Source organism: Mastomys coucha, unplaced genomic scaffold, assembly GCF_008632895.1.
Source record: "Mastomys coucha isolate ucsf_1 unplaced genomic scaffold, UCSF_Mcou_1 pScaffold15, whole genome shotgun sequence".
Taxonomy (NCBI): domain Eukaryota; kingdom Metazoa; phylum Chordata; class Mammalia; order Rodentia; family Muridae; genus Mastomys; species Mastomys coucha.
Genome location: NW_022196897.1, coordinates 167,557,947 through 167,575,448, shown reverse-complemented (window position 1 = coordinate 167,575,448; position 17,502 = coordinate 167,557,947). Strand labels below are relative to the sequence as shown.

The 17,502-nt window shown below is 50.3% G+C and overlaps 1 protein-coding gene across 6 annotated transcripts in view; it reads right to left on the bottom strand.

Annotated features, from left to right (window-relative positions):
• Col20a1 (collagen type XX alpha 1 chain) overlaps positions 1–17,502 on the bottom strand; it is a 34,637-nt gene that overhangs the window by 6,479 nt on the left and 10,656 nt on the right. For 3 of the 6 annotated variants that reach the window (XM_031373018.1, XM_031373015.1, XM_031373014.1), the window contains 22 exons: positions 17,232–17,390; positions 16,593–16,712; positions 15,958–16,122; positions 14,882–15,037; positions 14,487–14,659; positions 13,965–14,094; positions 12,834–12,979; positions 12,625–12,748; positions 12,091–12,227; positions 11,387–11,516; positions 11,048–11,190; positions 10,720–10,852; positions 10,174–10,322; positions 9,875–10,004; positions 8,781–8,819; positions 7,818–7,956; positions 4,668–4,810; positions 4,272–4,381; positions 3,800–3,958; positions 3,651–3,728; positions 2,933–3,019; positions 2,076–2,129 (listed from right to left, as the gene is read on the bottom strand). In XM_031373018.1, the coding sequence (XP_031228878.1) occupies positions 2,076–2,129; positions 2,933–3,019; positions 3,651–3,728; positions 3,800–3,958; positions 4,272–4,381; positions 4,668–4,810; positions 7,818–7,956; positions 8,781–8,819; positions 9,875–10,004; positions 10,174–10,322; positions 10,720–10,852; positions 11,048–11,190; positions 11,387–11,516; positions 12,091–12,227; positions 12,625–12,748; positions 12,834–12,979; positions 13,965–14,094; positions 14,487–14,659; positions 14,882–15,037; positions 15,958–16,122; positions 16,593–16,712; positions 17,232–17,390 (2,804 nt within the window). The remainder of the gene's footprint in view (positions 1–2,075; positions 2,130–2,932; positions 3,020–3,650; positions 3,729–3,799; positions 3,959–4,271; positions 4,382–4,667; positions 4,811–7,817; positions 7,957–8,780; positions 8,820–9,874; positions 10,005–10,173; positions 10,323–10,719; positions 10,853–11,047; positions 11,191–11,386; positions 11,517–12,090; positions 12,228–12,624; positions 12,749–12,833; positions 12,980–13,964; positions 14,095–14,486; positions 14,660–14,881; positions 15,038–15,957; positions 16,123–16,592; positions 16,713–17,231; positions 17,391–17,502) is intronic. The other 3 variants (XM_031373019.1, XM_031373016.1, XM_031373017.1) reach the window with 2 other exon arrangements.

Genomic DNA, 17,502 nt, shown 5'->3' with positions numbered 1-17,502 from the left:
CAGAGGATGTCCACTTTATACTCTCAGACTAGGGGAAACCTTTTACATTTCAATTGTATTTAACATATTTTTTAGTGTTTGTGGACACGTGTGGAGGTCAGAGGACAACTGGAGAGTGTCACCCTTGTCCTTTTATCGTGTGGGTCCTGAGACACATTCACGTAGTCAGGCCTGGTGGCAGGCAACTTCACCTGCTGCTGTCTTTCCCACTTTGTGAGGTCATTTAAAATAGCCTACAAAATTCAAAACCCAGAAGAAACAGAGCAGTGATGTAGACTAGACAAAAATTACCTTTAAAATCTATATAGAAACCAGTCACAAGCAAGGTCAGGGGCACACAACTAATAGCAAGGAGGTCACGAGTTACTTCAGCAGCACAGCTGACCCCAAACTAAAACATCCCACAGTAGGGAGCTGGAAGACACATTTCCAACAAGAAAACCTGCAAGCTTCTGAAAGACTTCCAGGCTAAAATAGGCAACAGAGGGAGACCCTCCACCAAAACAAACAAACCAAAGGGGAAAAAAAAAAAACATAGTTATGACCATTTTTCCCTACCAGACTACCTAATATCAGCCAGTTATCCAGGAGTGGTTTGGAGTGCAGCTGGCTCACCCTGGGAGAGCAGGTGCACATTGTTCAGCTTCAAGGGGGGACAGCTGGCACTGTGCATCTAAGGACACAGGACTCCATCCCCGAGGACACTGGAACTCTTGCAGAATGTGCCCAGACAGGGAGGAGCACTGCAGTGTCTTTAGAGGGAGCTGAGCACTCACTTCACTCACAGAATGCTGACTGTCTTACACATGTCCACAGTACAAAGACAGCTCTGTCCAAAGACAGACAGTCCTTCCCAAGAGGCACTGTGGCAGGCTTAGGGCAGGACAGGGTGCGGAGGGACAGTTTTACAGACCCTCTGGAGGGCTAAGAGGGAGGGGAAGGTCGAGGCAGGGGAGGAATATATTCCAGAAGCTGCCACCACTTACATATCTTGTACTTTGTGCATGTGGCATTGTGGCATACCAATCTAGAACCAGGCAAGAAGGGCACCTTGTATGCCCCTGTGAGGAGGGTACTGCTACCGAAGTACACTGCCTTCAGCTTCACACTCCTCAGACTAAAACCCTCATCCCAATGCACCCACAGACCTTACAGAGCTAGACCCTGCTCTATGAAATGAGACCAGTTCTCCCACTCTGGGCCAGAAGAAAATCATCCTGCCATTCAGCTGTTTTATCTGTCAGACTACGGCAAGAACACTGTCCTTTCCACATCAGACAGTTTGCTAAGACTAACACAATCCCCGATAAAGGTTAGAGTGGATCAAACATATGCAACGCCCCCTGAGTCTGCCTGATTTTGTCTGTGCGACATGCATATTGAACCTGTGGTTATCTCTGCTGCTCTACTACTAGGCAGTGTTCCCCAGATTCAAATGTAGGGGCAAAGCACTGTCTATCTTTGTCTCTGAGTAATCCCTTATAAACTCACTTTACTCATCAAGATTAACTTTAATTGAGTCATTTTTTTGGGTTGTTGGTGCCACCCCAGTTGTACAGATATTAATTTTACATCTCCAAAAATAAAAAGTCATCTGTACCCTGCCATACCCACAGACCTCTGCAGTCAGACCCTCTCTCCAACATGCCCACAGACCCCACAGACAATACAACTTCAGAGGCTAATCATGTCTGGAAACATTGAAACTCAGTTTCCAGTGTGTTATGGATGGAGAAGTTAGCAAGTGTTTATGGAAGGGAGTGAACAGTGAATTGAGGAACTGGGGAGCCTGGACACACATACACACTGGCCCTCCCAAGCCTTAGTTTCCCCATCTGTGCCATGTGGGCGATCCTGCCTACGAGAGTGGGTGAAGAGCAAATATCCACTAAAACTAGGTTCCGGGCCAGCTGTCCAGCAGGTGATAGGGGAGCACAAAATGATCATTGGTTTCCCTGTGATGACAGATCCCTGCATTTCTACAGTGAGGAGCCCTTCCCTGTACTCTGAATGTGCAGGGTCCTTCCATTGCAGGCCAGATCAGGAGCATGGTTCCTGTACTTGACAAGACCTACCTTGGGCCCTGGTTGTCCCTGCTGTCCTGGAGTGCCATTCCTTCCAGGGAGGCCCTGTGAAAGTACAGAAAGGACTGAGTACTAGCCCCATTGTAATACTTAGTCACACTCAGACTCCCTCTGGTCATCAGCTCCTCCAGCTGTCTGTGTTGCTGGAAGGAAAAGGATTCTCTAAGATGGAAGACATCCTTACTGCCCTCTCCTCATTGCTGGGCATCCAATGGAGGTCACACCCTAGGCCTATGTACAATGACGCCTGTGGACCACCAAGTGCAGAGTAAGTGCTATTGACACATGTCCTGTGACCACTAACTCTGGAAGCAGCCCTGTAAAGCTGGCCCAGGAGACTTGGGCTTGTAGAGAGAAGGGACCAGAAGAGGTATGAACATCCTTTAAGGATGTCATGGCTTGCCCAAGGTAGAAGAAGGCTTATGGTGCTGGTCAACTCCTTTCCAATACCCAGGCTATGGCTTGCAGTTTGCCACATGATAGCCCACCACCAGTCACCAGTACAGTCCTATAGACCAGCTGGACCTAGAATCATTCCACCAGGAACACTGGAAAAACTCTTGATTTCCTGGCAAAGAAAGGCCAACATCTGCCCACAGATGGAGGATCCATCTAAGAGAGCAAAGCTCAGCCACTATGCAGAGGGGCTGGCTACACTGGGATGGTGGGCCCGATAGCCACAAAGGAAACCTAAGGAAGCCTGTCCTCTGTGTAACATGCCTGTGGAGGGCTGTTGGTGGGTCTGGTTTCCTGAAGGCTGAGGTGAGGGACATAGATAGACCACTCCATTTAAACCAATAGCAGCAGAAGTCGATGGTCACCCCCAGAGGAGAAGATGTTGGACTCACCGGAGGGCCTTGGGGCCCTGGTGGCCCAGGGCTCTCAGATGAGTAGGCACAGGCTGAAGAGAAGGCTGGGCACGTCTCTCCATCCCTCTGGAAGAAAATAAATCATTTGCTTAATGAACCATTCACTGAATCAGCATGGCCAAAGGACACCTTACTCCAGCAGACCTCTAGTGTCATCACCAGAGGTAGGTCAGAGTCAGGGTTGCCAAGCCTTGTGAATGCAACAGGTTCAGGCACCCTTCCTAGACTACCACACAAACCCCATGGCACAATGGTATCTCCTTTTTCTCACTCTCCTTTCAGGCTCCTAGCATGTCCAAGCCCAGTATGGGTTCCCAGGAGACTAGTGAGGAAAGTTCCCAAGTCCCCAGCAGGCCTAGGATGGTCCCACAACCTCCCTGAATGAGCCTCCATTTGCGCCTAGAGAGAAAGAGAGAAAGCTTCTCTCTAGGGCTGACCAGGGACTTCTAACTGACACATAGGTGTCACTGATGGAAAATGGATGTCCCAGTCCATGGTAGCTACAGTAGCTATAGATGAAGCTTCTTGGCCTTCCCCCCAAACACCTGTGGGACTTTCTAATTCAGATCCCTGGACACCTCAGTCAGAAAGTCTGCTTTCATCTCTCTCAGCATAGTGGATCTAGACAGGCCATCTACCCCAGACTCTGTGTCACAGTGCTTTAGTGGCACTCTCACAGAGCCTTTTTGCCACCTACCAATGCTGGGAGCTCACAACACCTGTCCTTGTCTGCCCAGGTATCACTGCACACAATCTGCAACATCTGGAGCTGGAACTGTGAGACAGGGAAAGGTCAGGCCCTATAGGCAGAGCCCACCCATCCCATGAGACAAGGTCCAGACTCACTATGGCTGAGCTGCTCCGTGGCCCTCTGGCCTTGGCTAGCCTCCCTAGTGTGATGAAACCAGCTGTGGGTGGGCTGCCGGCATTCCCAATGGGCCGCTCAGCCACCTTCCGACAGTCCACGTAAAGTCTGACCTTAGAGTGGCCTACAGCTATATGTACCTGCAGAAACCATAGTAAGTCTCCCACTCCAGATCACATCAAGACAGATTAAAGGGGCCAATGCATAGGGTCTGGGATCAAATCCTGACTCCACTCTGGAACCTACTAGGGCCTTAACTTCCCAGAGAAAGCTGCTGTGGGAGCCTCCCAAAAAGAAGAGTTTGCTCTCTGACCCAAATTAAGGAGGGACAATCAGAATAGCGGAGCACAAGGGTCGAAGGCCCTATATAGAGCAATGTTTGACTCTCACAGAAGACAACCACATGCAGGAAGGGACAGGCCAGAGGGTCAGAGCTCAGACAGTTCCCAGGACCTTGTGGAAGCTTCCAAAGAAGATTTTCTTTGCATCCTGCAGGTCAAAGGTGACCTCCTGCAAGGCTGCCCTGGAATCATGGTTGAAGTAAGTCAGAGACTTTCTGCCAGCTGCCAGGGAGGATACAGAGCAGATGAGAACAGTTGAAAGAGAGAGGCAGTGACAGATCAAAGGCCCTAACCAAGGCTGAGCAGGGCCTCTCCACAGTGCAAAGCCATGGCGATACCCAGGATATCTGTTCTCATTGATGGTGGGCATTCAAGCCTAACTGCCTGGGGAGACCCACAGCTTGGTCTGGGGTTGGCATCCTTGGACTCATGTTCCATGAGGTTAAGAAAGTAGGCAGTGGCCCCTATCCCTCCCAATGGCCAAAAGTGATATGAGGTCCACAGTCACCATCCAGCAGAACCCCGAGGATGGGCTGGAAGTCTTCAGCCATCATCTGCCACAGTGCAAAGGCTTCCCGGGGTGTCTCAGGGAGTAGACGCACAAGGAAGACAATGGTGTGTTCTGGTGGCAGGGTTGCCGGGTAGCTGTCACTGGAGAGACAGGGGAACATAGTTCAGGGGACTGAGCAGAGGTCTTCTAGTTTCAGTTTCTCCATAAGGAACATGGAAGTGTAGCAGAGCATCCCCCCTATCCAAAATTGTCAGTGTTTAACAAGAAGTGGCAAGGCCCCTGGGTCAACAGACCCTCTGCTCCCTGAAGCCAGGCCAAGACTACAATGGAGGTCACTGTACAAGGGCTGCTCTCAGTGAGTATGTGTGCTGAGGTATCTATCAGACTAGGCAATGGCTGAGTCCATGCTCATGCTGATCCAGGCTAAGGGCAGAATAATGGCAAAAAATGGAGTCTTGAGTAATGAATAAAATTATTCTTATCAGTCTGCACTTCACTATTTGCCTTTCATCTGCTCTCAGGATAAAAGCCAAGAGTTAGAAAAGTACCAGCTCAGCCGTGAGCCTTTATTTTCTTGGGGACAGGAACTCGCTACATAGCCTGGGCTGGAATTAGAGTCATAGTGATCCTTTCTCAGCCTCCTGAGTTCTAAGATTTGAGGTGCTACCATACATAGAACAACTCCACAGCTCTCTGAGCACAATGACCACAATGATCTCATGATCCTTCCTGGGGCAGCTCTCCATTCCACCACAGAAAGGATTCCTGTGCTCTCAGCAGCCAGAGTCTCCTTGTATAGCAGCTGCATGATGGGGGCCACTTGTGTTAAGTGGGCACTCTGAGAAAATAGTTATCTGTCCTGCCTTCTTTTGAAGCCCAGAAAGGCAAATAGATAGACAGAGCTACAGGAAAAGTCACTCATTTGAGGAGAGGATCAATGAAGACAAATCACTACTGACAATGTAGGCAGCTTTGATTCAGTTTTGTAGTAAGAGTAGAGACAGGGACAGTGGGAAAGACAAGAGAGGCAGAAATAAGACCACTTAACTGTCTGCACTCCAGGTAAGTGGCTTTGCCTCATGAGTCTAATCCCCTGACAGTCTGAACCACCAGACTAGATCTTGGACTTGAAAGATGCTCTGTGATAGAACTTCCCCACCATCAGTGAAGGGGCATGTTGTAAAACCAGTTCCTCCAAACAAAACAGCTGCCATCTTCATCAGATCAGCCATGCCTTCTAACAAGAGGCCATGTACTCTTGTTAGACCTACTCATTGGACCTACTCATTGTTGATATCCCTCAGAGGAGGGAGTGGGATCACTGGAGCCTCACCTGAGATTCTGGCCACTCCCTCCTGTACAGTTATTTGCATGTACTTCTGCCCTAACTGCATGCTGCCTTTATACATTGGGAGAAGTTAACTGAAGGGGAGCTCCATTTATGTGGCTATGTGGTAGTCACCATTCACATTGGGTAAAGGTAGAGCTTCTTTAGGCTCCTGAAAGTAGCCTCTCACCCATGCTTTGTAAGTGAGCCCAATTAATTAATTGGTTCCTGTGGGGCTTATAAGGAAGGGGTAGGTATCATTTAAGTCTACCCAAGTTGGAAATTCTCACAACAGCACAAAAGTGGGGCAGAGTGGGAAGGAGGAACATTTGTAGCAAAGACAAGGACGGAAAGAAGAGGCTGATGAAGGCATCCAAGAGACAGTCATTAAGATGAGAGAGAGCCATGTATGTCAAGCCTGACATGAGGATCAGGGACATATAAGGACGGATGACAAGGTCAAGCACAAAGTACATGTGTCAATGGCCACACCTGCCTCAAAGGACACTTCTCACAGGAAAGTGTGCAAGTAGGTCATTCAGATGGAAACGTTCTTAATATCACTGTCACTGGGAAAGTCTAAATTCATATTGAGATACTGCCTTGCACAGTCAGAAAGTCAAAACCTATTGAGTGTTGGTGGAGAGAGAAGAGCCTTGCAGTGTTAGGAGGGTAAGTTAGTATAGGTGCTATGAGAATGGAGGATCCTCACAAAAAAAAAGAAAAGAAAAGAAAAGAAAAGAACTACCTCATGATGTGGCAAGTCCATGCCTGGGTACAAAGGAAACGAAATCAGACTTTATGGTCACTGTACTCCATTCACTGGAGGCAAGAAATGGACTGGAGGCAAGAAGTGGAGTCAATCAACATGAGCATTAAATTTTGAGTGAGAAATGAAGCTAGGCTCTGAGGATGGACAAGTATGTATAGGAACAGTAGGGGATGATGAATGGGAAAAGCCATTGACATGTAAAGTTCAGGGATGGAAGAGCATAAAGATGGTAAGCCCAAATGAGCACACAGGAGGGGCTTTCCCCAAGCCTCTCTCTTGCTTGACTAGGAGCCTTCTGCATGCACCTACTCGAAGTTTCTAGCTGTTCTCATGGAGGGGGAATAAACAGGGATAAGATTCCCCAGCTTGCTGCCTGCACCTGGGCCTCAAATTGCTGTGAGAGCCCATGATGCCATGCTCAGTCCACTGGGGGACTCCTTACTTGCACATAGTAGTAGTGTGAAGGTCAGAGCTTTTACATCTGTAAGGCTTATTTATATCTTTGTTACATGGCCAGGCCTCAGTTCTTTCAGGTTTTGGAAGTGACACTGAAGCTCAGTCATACTGTGTGCATCGAAGTTCAGGTTAAAAACACTGGACAAGCAGATATGGGTGCCTACTAGATACTATGGGCTTCATGAGTCTTCTCATGGCTTCTTGGAAACCTAGGATGGTGATAGATTTGCCAATCAGTATACAGAGCAGATACACAACCACTTAGAGGGAACAATACCATGGCTTCTATGCAGAATTTTGTGAATGTAAATGATCTCTGGGCCATACAGGAAAAAGACCCATGCATTGCTTCAAGTCATGCTGGGCAAGGAGACTAATTCTACACACAAGACTTTATTAATCTGTCAAGTGAGAATTTCTGGAGTACACGGAGCTAAAGCCAAATAGAGTATGGTCTGCTGACATGGTATCAGAAGTTAGTCAGTTCTGGGACAGGGTCATGGCAGGTACGTGACAGGCCCCACACCAACTCTTCCCACCCAGTTCTACACTGCCCCCTCTTGTTCCCCCATTTCCCTTGGGCCCCTCGCACCTGACCCGACGCATCAGTTGAGCATCCTTGAAGAGAGTGAAGGTTGGGACCAAACCCAAGACTGAGGGCTCCATGGCCACCCCTCGAATAGAGGCATACTCCTTTGCCACGAGGCCAAAGGCCACCATCAGGTCAAACCCTGGTGGAACAAGGAATGGTGATCAGGAATAACTGAGCACTGCTGAATTTCCCTCTAGCCAGCACAGTAGCCTAAGGCGGTTCCTTTTGCTCTCTGTAGACTGAAGACTCTATGGTCCTGGCTGGCTTATAAGCCTCTGGGGGTGATCAGTGTCATGGTGGATTCCCCCAGTGCCCCTCCCCCAAGTGCAAGCTCCTTTTACAGCATTAATTGGTACAAATAAGAGTGAAATCATGTATGTATCTGGTGTTTAACTGTGCACCACCAGGTGTGGAGGCTCAGCCCTTCTGAGGCCTATTCCAAGGAAGCAGCCATGTCTACCCATCCCTGCTTCAGGGCAGCTTCAGGGCAGTGGCAGCCCCAGACAGGCTCTCTTACTGGATGTGGGTGAGATATAGCCTTCATACTGCAAAGCCTAACTACCTACACTGTATTTTTAAGGCACTACCCTGTCATACCTTGTTCTAAGCATCTGTTCTCCACCCTCTTGTATAGTACTTATGAGAACTCCAGGCTTTGCATTACTTACCCCAGATACCTGGCAGTAGGGAATCACCTAGGGCCTGCATGTGCCTAGACAGCTCTGCCTCTGTCCTGCACATGTGGATGCTAACTTTGGAACCCTCAGTTCCCCACTGTGAAGCAAGAATAAAACTTCCCTGCCAGCTCTGCAGATGGTCAGACAAGGTACAGGCCTTGACCCTCACCCTGTAGTTGATCCTGGGTCCTGGATGCCCCATGATCCTGCCCCAACCTCAGAAGAGTCAAGAAATTCAGGTCACACAAACAACAGAATACTGCTGGCACAAATATAGGGGACCTACCTGAGAGGGAACTGTCCGGGTGCAGGGCTGGGCAGGCTGCTGAGAGGACATGGGGGGTCTGGTGAGACACAGCAAAGCTAACCCAACTACCAGAAGGACCACTTCACTGGCAATGTCAGGCCTCTGGTGAACACAGGTGGACCTATGCTCAAGTAGGCACCTGCTTATTTGCCTCCCTTTGTTACACCAACCCTGCAGTCTCTGTTCCTCACTGCCACCCTGGAATACACTGAGTTGGGGGATGCCCCTACCTACCCTGTACAACCCAGGCCAAAACCAAGGTTTCATTGGGGACTCTGCCTAAACACGTTATGGGCTCCAAATGAACTGTAGGCACCGGATGGTAGGGTAAGGGAGATGACTGGAAACAGCGTTAAGTCTGGAGGTAAGGGTATGGGCTGATCCTGTAGCCAGTACAAGGCAGATGACATCATAGCCAGGAATCCAGGCATAGTGCTCATCCACTGAGCAGTGAGTGGCTGATTGAGATAGGCATTTAGAGTATAAGTGGATGACCCCAAAGGGAGCACTACAGTGAGGTGGTGGGCTTCACAGCCTCTGAAGGCCCTATGCCCTGAGGCAGCTGAGCTTGGCCTTGTGGGTTAGAGGATACTAGGCTAGCAGAGACCTACCTGCTCACATCCTGTGGCATCAAGAGCAGGTCTTTTCTGGGCAGAACTCCCCACACTCTCTAGTCATTTCCCAGTCACTCTGATCCAGCTTGCTCTATTTGCTTTGGGCACTTGGATGTCCATGGCCTCTCTACATTCTGTGTTGTGCCTGGGGCCTCACTGGTTCTGGGGCTTCACTGGGTATGAGGTCTCAGTGGCTTCTGAGGTCTCACTAGCTCTGGGGCCACAATAGCTCTGGTGCCTCACTGACTTCTGACGTCTCACTAGCTCTGGGGTGTCACTGGTTCTGGGGCTTCACTGGATCTGGGGTCTCACTGTCTATGAGGTCTCACTGAATCTAATATCTGGCCTACTCTGGGATATGACCAGTTTGAAGCCTGACTAGGCCTAGCATCTAGCTGAACCTTGAGTCTGGCTTGGGCTTGGTATTTAGAAAGAGCTGCAGCACTGGTGACCACTAACCTGTGCGGTATGTGGCAGACACTGCCATGCTCTCCCCTGCTCCATAGACAGCTGAGACCAGGACCCTGTACTTGGTGGCAGACATCAGATCACGAAGCACAACATGGCTCCTGGTGCCTGGTACAGAGATCTGTGGGAGGAGGAGGTCTCTGAGCCTCTCCTCTTAGATTTCCTTCTCCTTTCAAGGCTGTACTCCCTCTGCCCATCTTTTCCTCTACAAAGAAGCTGCTACCCTAGGAAGATAGATAAAACTAGCCCCTAAATCCCTGGGTGGTTCCTAGCTCTTTATTCAGACTCACAGATTTCTCTGGTCCAGAGCCTGAGGCCAGTGCATAGTTGAGCCGGTAATGGAGGACAGAGCCACTTGGTGGTGTCCAGTTGACCTGCAGGCTGTTGGGGGTCTCCGAGGACAAGGCCAGACTGGATGGGGGGCTCCTGCTTGCTGCAGCTATCCAATGGCAAGATGATGTGGAACTCAATCCTTTCCAGAATGGAGGTATCCATAGCCAGAAGGCCAGCTTCCCAAATGGTCTTGCACCATGTCTTATGCCCTGACCTGCCTAACCCTACACAATGCCCCTGTTGAGTTCCCCAGCACCCATAGAAGGCCTTGCATAGAGAGCCGTGCCACCCATGTTGAGGAATTTGGACCTCAGCCACCCCAATATTTGTTCCCCTTGTGGGCTCAGAGCCAATGGTCTAGTCCAGAGTCTCGGGGACTCAAGTAGCCTGCTTGCCAGTGGGTCTGAGAACATGAAGTCCTGGGCATGTGGATCAAGGAAGCCCTGGGCCCCTCTGTGCTGCTCCGGTCCCAAGACCATTTGAATGGAGGATAGACCACCTACAGGGGGTGTAGCGGAGGGACACGGGGTCGCTGTGAGTGCCATCCCTGTAGTAGGCAAGGATGGTGATCTCATATTCCACATGCTTCATCAGGCCAGACAAGATGGCTGTGCCAAGGGTTCCTGGGACAGAGATCTAGAGAAAGGAGAGTGTGGGGATCCAGCTGGGTCATAGGAAACCTCACCTCCAAGAGACAGACTTACAGGCTATGTGCAGACAGATAGTCTCAAGATACAGGACTGGGATGGACACAGAGCCTAAGCCTCACTTTGCCTTGGGATCTGCCGCTATAGATATTTCTCTGAAAGGTCACCTGTCCCATGTCCTTACCTCATGGGCCTTCCCCTCTCCCAAGGGCATCCACTTGATCTGATAAACAAGTACACCAGACAAGGCAGTGGCCAACCATGACAGCTTTACTGCATCTCCTGGGAGCTCCATCACAGACAGCTGGCTAGGGCTAGGAGCCTTCTCTGGAAGATGGGGTGTATAAACAGAGTATATAGTCCTGACTTTAGAGGTTGCTTTTAGACAAGGGTCGACCACATGGAGGAATGTCCCTGGCCCCACCTGGCTTAACAAAGCCAGAACAGACACCCAACAAAGGCCCTTCAGTAGGACACAGGGACACAGTCCAGCTGTACCCAAGCCTTGACTTCACAGACTCACGTGTGGTCACATGGCCAGTTAGCACGGAGGAACCACCCCCAAAGTAAAAACAGGTGACTCTGACGGTGTACATGGTAGAGGAAGAAAGTGGACCCAGAGTAGCTGAAGTAATGTTCCCAGGAACCTGAGTCTGTAGGAGGGATATAGGCAGGCCTATCAGGAACCTGAGCTCAGACTGGGGAGGGACCCAAGCTCAGGACCTATAGCCAGGGCTAGCCTATGACTTCCAACATGGGAAAACTGCAATCAGCCATGGATCCCCAGTGTGGCCCATGAGTGGGAACTCCTCTGCCTGTCTCACCTCTAAATCCCATAAAACATCTGCCTCTAAATCAGGTGTGGCCACAGCCTCAGCACGAACATTCTACATCTAAATACAGCCTCAGCATGAAATCACTATGCATGTATGTGTACACATGCACATGTATGTGTGCACATGCACAGTATGTGTGTGTCTTTGCTTCAATTTCCCAAATTCCTGCCCTTCGAGAGCTGGGACTATTGACATTGTGCCTTGCACCATCCCAAAGGTTGTGCATAAGGAGGTGCACAGATATGGACTGAGGTGTAAACAAGGAAAAAGAAGAATATGTGGGGTGAGAGCCTAAGGATGCTAGGTTCCCCATGCCTGTGTGAATGTTGCATCTACCTAGGATTCTAGGTACCCCAGGAAGCCCTTGATACTTTTGGGCCCCCGCCCTTACCTGCCCAGAGTGGCTGCCATCGCTGGAGATGTAGCTGACCTTAACCAGGCGCACAGGCCTCTGGGCTTCCCAGGACACACGGATTGAGTTGTAGCGCACATCTGAGAAACTCAGGTGTCTTGGGGGCCCCAGGACAGCTGCAAGGCACAACAAGGCCTCAAGAGCTGGCATCTCTACCCTTGGTACTGAGAGAAGAGTGGGAAGTACTGGACCTGAGGGCATATGGGTTATCTGTGGTCTCCCATCTAGAGCAAGCTAAACAACAGAACCAGGGTAACTGCTATGTCAAACGTTCTCAACCTGTGGGTCCTAAACCCTTTGGGAGTCGAATGACCTTTTCACAGGGGTCACCTAAAACCATCCAAAACCACAGATAATTTACATTATAATTCCTAACAGTAGCAAAATCACAGTTATGGAGTAGTGACAAAAAATAATTTTATTGTTGGGAGTCACCACAACATGAGGAACTGAGTTAAAGGGTCACAGCATTAGGAAGGTTGAGAACACTGGGCCATCTGAACAGATACTCACAGGTCCTGGCACGGATGCTCTGGGCCTCGCTGGCCTCTGATCCCTGAAGGCTTTGCACTGAGACATCATAGTCCTGTCCAGGCTCCAGACCATCCAGCAGTACCTCAGGCTGTCCCACATGTACCTGTTAGGGACATGGAGACACAGTACTCCCTCTACACTGAGCCTCACCATCTGCCCCATCCCATCTCTCTCTTCCTGCCTCTCACCTCTCTCTTTTGCTCCTCCCCAGTGGAGGCAGCCAGCAAGTACCGCACCAAGTATTGAGTGGCCCCAGCAGAGGGCGGCCAGGTGACATGAAGAGTTCTGGGTGTCACTGCAGCTAGGGTCAGTGGCCCAGGTGGAGACAGGGGTGCTGAGGAGGGGATGATCATCGGGAGAATCTCAGGGGAGTTGTGGCACATGCAGAACTCATATACATAAACAACAGAGCTCTTTTTCCAGTGACAAGACTTTGAGTAGGTAGAGTTGTACAGACAGCCAGGGAGGCGACCACCAATCAGAGTACAGGATTCTAGGTCATATGTCTCAATTGTCGGTGGGCTGTGTTTTCGGCTGACAAATCTCGGGGAGCCAGATCACCCTGATGGCCTAAGGCAATTTGCTACAAAGGTGGTAAGTGATGTGGTATCCAGGTTCACACACACACACACAAAACCTCACATACTTCAAGACAGTGTCTATGAATGGCCAGAAGAGGCAGATCCAAAGGCATAAAGTATATCTGAGGTTGCAAGGGCTGAGTGAAGGCGTCAATGAAATGTGCAGTTTCCTTTGGGGAATAAATATGATCTATGATAGTCTTGGTGCAAATAGCCCTTAATATACTGCCCTTTTCATTTGTTTGTTTAAGTTTCTGTCTTTTGAGACAGGGTTTCTCTATCTAACTCTGGTTGTCCTGGAATTCACTGTGTAGACAAAGCTGGCCTTGAACTCACAGAGATCTACCTGCTCCTCTAATGCTGGGATTAAAGGTGTGTACTACCACAACTGGCAAAGCCATGAATATATTAACAGATATCCATTGTCCCCTGTAAGTGGGTGAGTGTGGGCTCATGAGCCCTATCTCAGTGGAGCTGTTAGCCAGAAATCATTGTAGACCCAGCAGCAGGCTGAGAGCCAGTGGCCTTGGCCATGTGCTGTCACCAGACAAGATGGGAGCCTTAGGACATCATAGCAACAGTAATATAGAGCCGTGGTGTGATAATACTGTGTTTAAAAGAGGACACGAGGGTCAGAGAGTCTTGATCCCACGCCTCTTGTGACCCAGAGCTGCTTGTAGTCGCGCCCTGCTGGTATTATCCCCAAAGGGCAGAACTACACAAAGGTCGCCTTTTTACCTGTGGTTGCCTGACCTTGCAGGCTCTTGCCAACCCCACTCTCATAGACAGGAAGCACAGAGACCAAGTATTCTGTGTTGGAGGTCAGGTTTCCCAGCTCCATGGATGAGACAGGCCCCTCCACCACCACCTGAGCAGGAAAACTCCATCAACAGGGTGTAGACTTGGGAGACATGATACTGTCATCCTGGGAGGTTGGGTCCCCACATGAAGCACAGCAGCACCAGGCACCATGGAGACAGGTGAGACCGTAAAACCATCCACTTATGTATCAGTGTGTCATCAAAACTAATCTGGTGTCTTCAGTCACAGCTCAGCACTCCACATTCTGACTCTGCCTGATGGGCTGCGTCTGTGTGTAGCTACCCATTCCCAGCACCACCCTGGATCTCTTCTCTCATACAGACTTACTCATCTCTAGGCCCTCATTTCAGTGTTCACCCATGCTGGTTGAGTCCTGTCAGCTGCCCCAGATCCCAAGGGTGGTCTCAGCAGAGGCTGAACCAGGGGACCCCCTCTTACCTCCTTGGGGGCACCACCCCTAGAAGGCTGCCATACAATTAGATACTTGAGGGGTGGGTATAAGGCTGGAGTCCAAGACAAGTGGATACTGGATGAGGTAGCATGGGTCAGGATCAGTCTGGTGGGCGTGGGAAGGGGGTCCAGGACCCGAGTACCTGCTGCTGGTGGTTTGACTGTGAGGAAAGGAAATCAGGGACCAAGCACCATATCCACATACTCCCTCTGGTGACCATGTACAGGAAGGACAGGAAAAAATCCCCCTACCCCAACCCCCAACTTATCCAAGGAGGACTCCCTCTGGTTTAGGCTACACTCTCTTATGGGCCATGAAATTGGCTCAGTATCACTTCAATCTCCCTGCGCCTCTGTTACCGTGAAAGGTACTGTGTCCTTACCTGGGCTTCTGCCCTGAATTTTTTGGCAAATGAGACGGCTGAGCAGAGGAGCTAAGGTGGCCAGCTGAGGGAAGTCCAGTACGTTGTGGACGGTGATGTCCAGTGGCTGCGATGCCAAGAGCTTCAGCTCAGCCTCATCGACATTCTTCACACCTGCTTTAGGGTAGTGTGTTCCAACATGCTACTCCGAGACTCATTCTATTTACAGACAAGAACACAGGGGGAGGGACCTACCAGAGTTCTCATTGTGGGGAGGGCAAAACTGAAGCCCTATGTCCTAGATTTCACAGGGTCTCAATGGAGCATAGGAATAGGCCAGTGGAGGCCAGTGTGCTTAGCTCTGGGAGCTCTGGGAAGCAGGCCAGGCTATGTGGATGCTGGTGTCAGGTGCCCACCCATAAGAGAAGGGGCTGCTGGGAGAGAGGGGCTCTAAGAACAACTCCCTACACTTGGAGTTTCCTTCCCATCAAACAGTGAAGTAAATGTGGTTGACATCCCAGAGAGCATCCGGAACAGTCCTTGCTTGAGGAGCAAATGGGGAAGAGGGAAGAGCTGTCAGGCACAATGGCAGCTGCCAGGCAGGGGACCAGTTTGAAGGTTACTTGCAATGTGAGTGGAGGCTGGCAGGGAGTTGGGGAGTGTCACAGCAAAGGAGACAGGGACAAAAAAATAAAAAATAAAAAAGCCAGGCGGTGTTGGTGCATACCTTTGATCCCAGCACTTGGGAGGCAGGGGCAGGCAGATTTCTGAGTTCAAGGCCAGCCTGGTCTACAGAGTGAGTTCCAGGACAGCCAGGGCTACACAGAGAAACCCTGTCTCTAAAAACAAAACAACAACAAAAAAAAAGGAGGCAGGGACAAGTTTTGCAGATGCTGCTGCAAGGTATAGCCACGCACCTCTATGGAGCAGGGCTCACCTCCTGGGCCCTATGGGTATAAAAGTTGCAGGCCAGCAGTTATCATGTACCCAAGATTCTAGCAGAGATGGAAAAGCCAGTGTGCAGATGTGTCTGTGACCTGGAGCCCACCCCAGCCATGAGCATTCTAACCCAGGGCCCAGGCACTGTGCCAGCTCACCAACAACAAAGACATCAGTGTCTTGATCCTTAAGGATCCTAGCAGCTGTGCGCACATCATCCTGGGACTTGCCATCTGTCACCAGAATCAACATTTTGGCTGCCTCTGGACGGACACCTGCTGCTGGCTTCAGATTCTGCTCCAGCACATGGGTTAGGGCAAGGCCTTGGGAATATAAGGGACAAAGTGATGAGCAGCCACTAGGACCTCCTCCTCAGGTGCCCCCTCAACCACAGCTGATCCAGGTACTTGATCCCAGGACTCTCTGTTCATGTTTCATCTGTTCTACCTTGCCAGGCTAAAGGCACTTGGGATCAGGGACAGCACTTCCTGTGAAGAGTACCCATAGCCCAGCAAGACCATGCCTAAGAAGCCACCTGCAAGGCTGACCGTGCAGCTGAGTAGGACTGAAAAAGAAGCTGCCTATGATCAGTGCAGACCCTTGCTCTCAACAAGGTACCCAAAGTTCCACACTTTTGCCAAAGGTTGAGGTGGGTGGTGGTGGTCAATTTTGCCCTGTAAAGTGTGAAGTGGGCTCAGTACCCACCCATCATACAAAAGTTCAGGGGCAGAAGGGGCAGGAAAGGGTTGGCAAGAAGCTTCAGAAGAGCTAAACGTCAAGGCCCAGGACATACCTGTGAACGTGTTTCCTCCCTTGTAGCGGAGGTGGTGAACGGCTGCTAGCACTTGCTCCTTGGTGTGGAAGGAGTTCAAGTCCCATTCGGTCTGGGGGTCTCCACTGTACTGTGTCAGACCTAGGGGTGGGCTTTGGTTGCTGGGTTGAGGTTTCTGGGGGGAGGGGGTCTTTCTTTTTTGCATCACTGGGGGGAGGCAAGCATGCTAGGCAAGTGTTGTGTGTTACTGCATCCTCAATGTCAAGGCTCAGTTTTGAAACCAGATCCACAGAATCACCTGCACTGGGTACGGCCTCTGGGAGTCCCACTCCCAGGAAATGACAAATTTTCAGGGCCCAAGACTTGCATAGAGATATCATCAGAGAGACTAATTAGGACCTAGCCATTCCTGCAGACCATAACAACAGCCCTGACTCATAGTGAGGACCTGGCCCAGACCAAGCAGGCTTTCATCAGCCAGGTTTCTTTTTTTCCTTTTTTTTTTCTTCTGGTTTTCTCTATTGGCAGTTGACGGACCTTGAGAGGCTGTAGCAGTCACTACCCTTTTCTGAGGGTAGCTACTGCCCTTCTGCTGGTTAGGACTCAGGAAGTCCAATCCCCCCCCCTCCCCAAGGGCAGGGCAAAGGAGACGGCACCCACCTACTTGGACTTTATCTGGTCCTATTGCAAAATGTGTGATGATGCTGGCCAGGAAGTCTTTCACCTGCTGGAAGTGGTTGTGGCCGATGCTCCAGGACCCATCCACCAGGAAGATTATATCAGCAGGTGTTGGGGGTGTACACTGGAACTGGGGGTCATCTGAGGCAGGTAATAAGGAGTGGAGTACTTAGCCGGGCATGGTAGCGCACGCCTTTAATCCCAGCACTTGGGAGGCAGAAGCAGGCGGATTTCTGAGTTCGAGGCCAGCCTG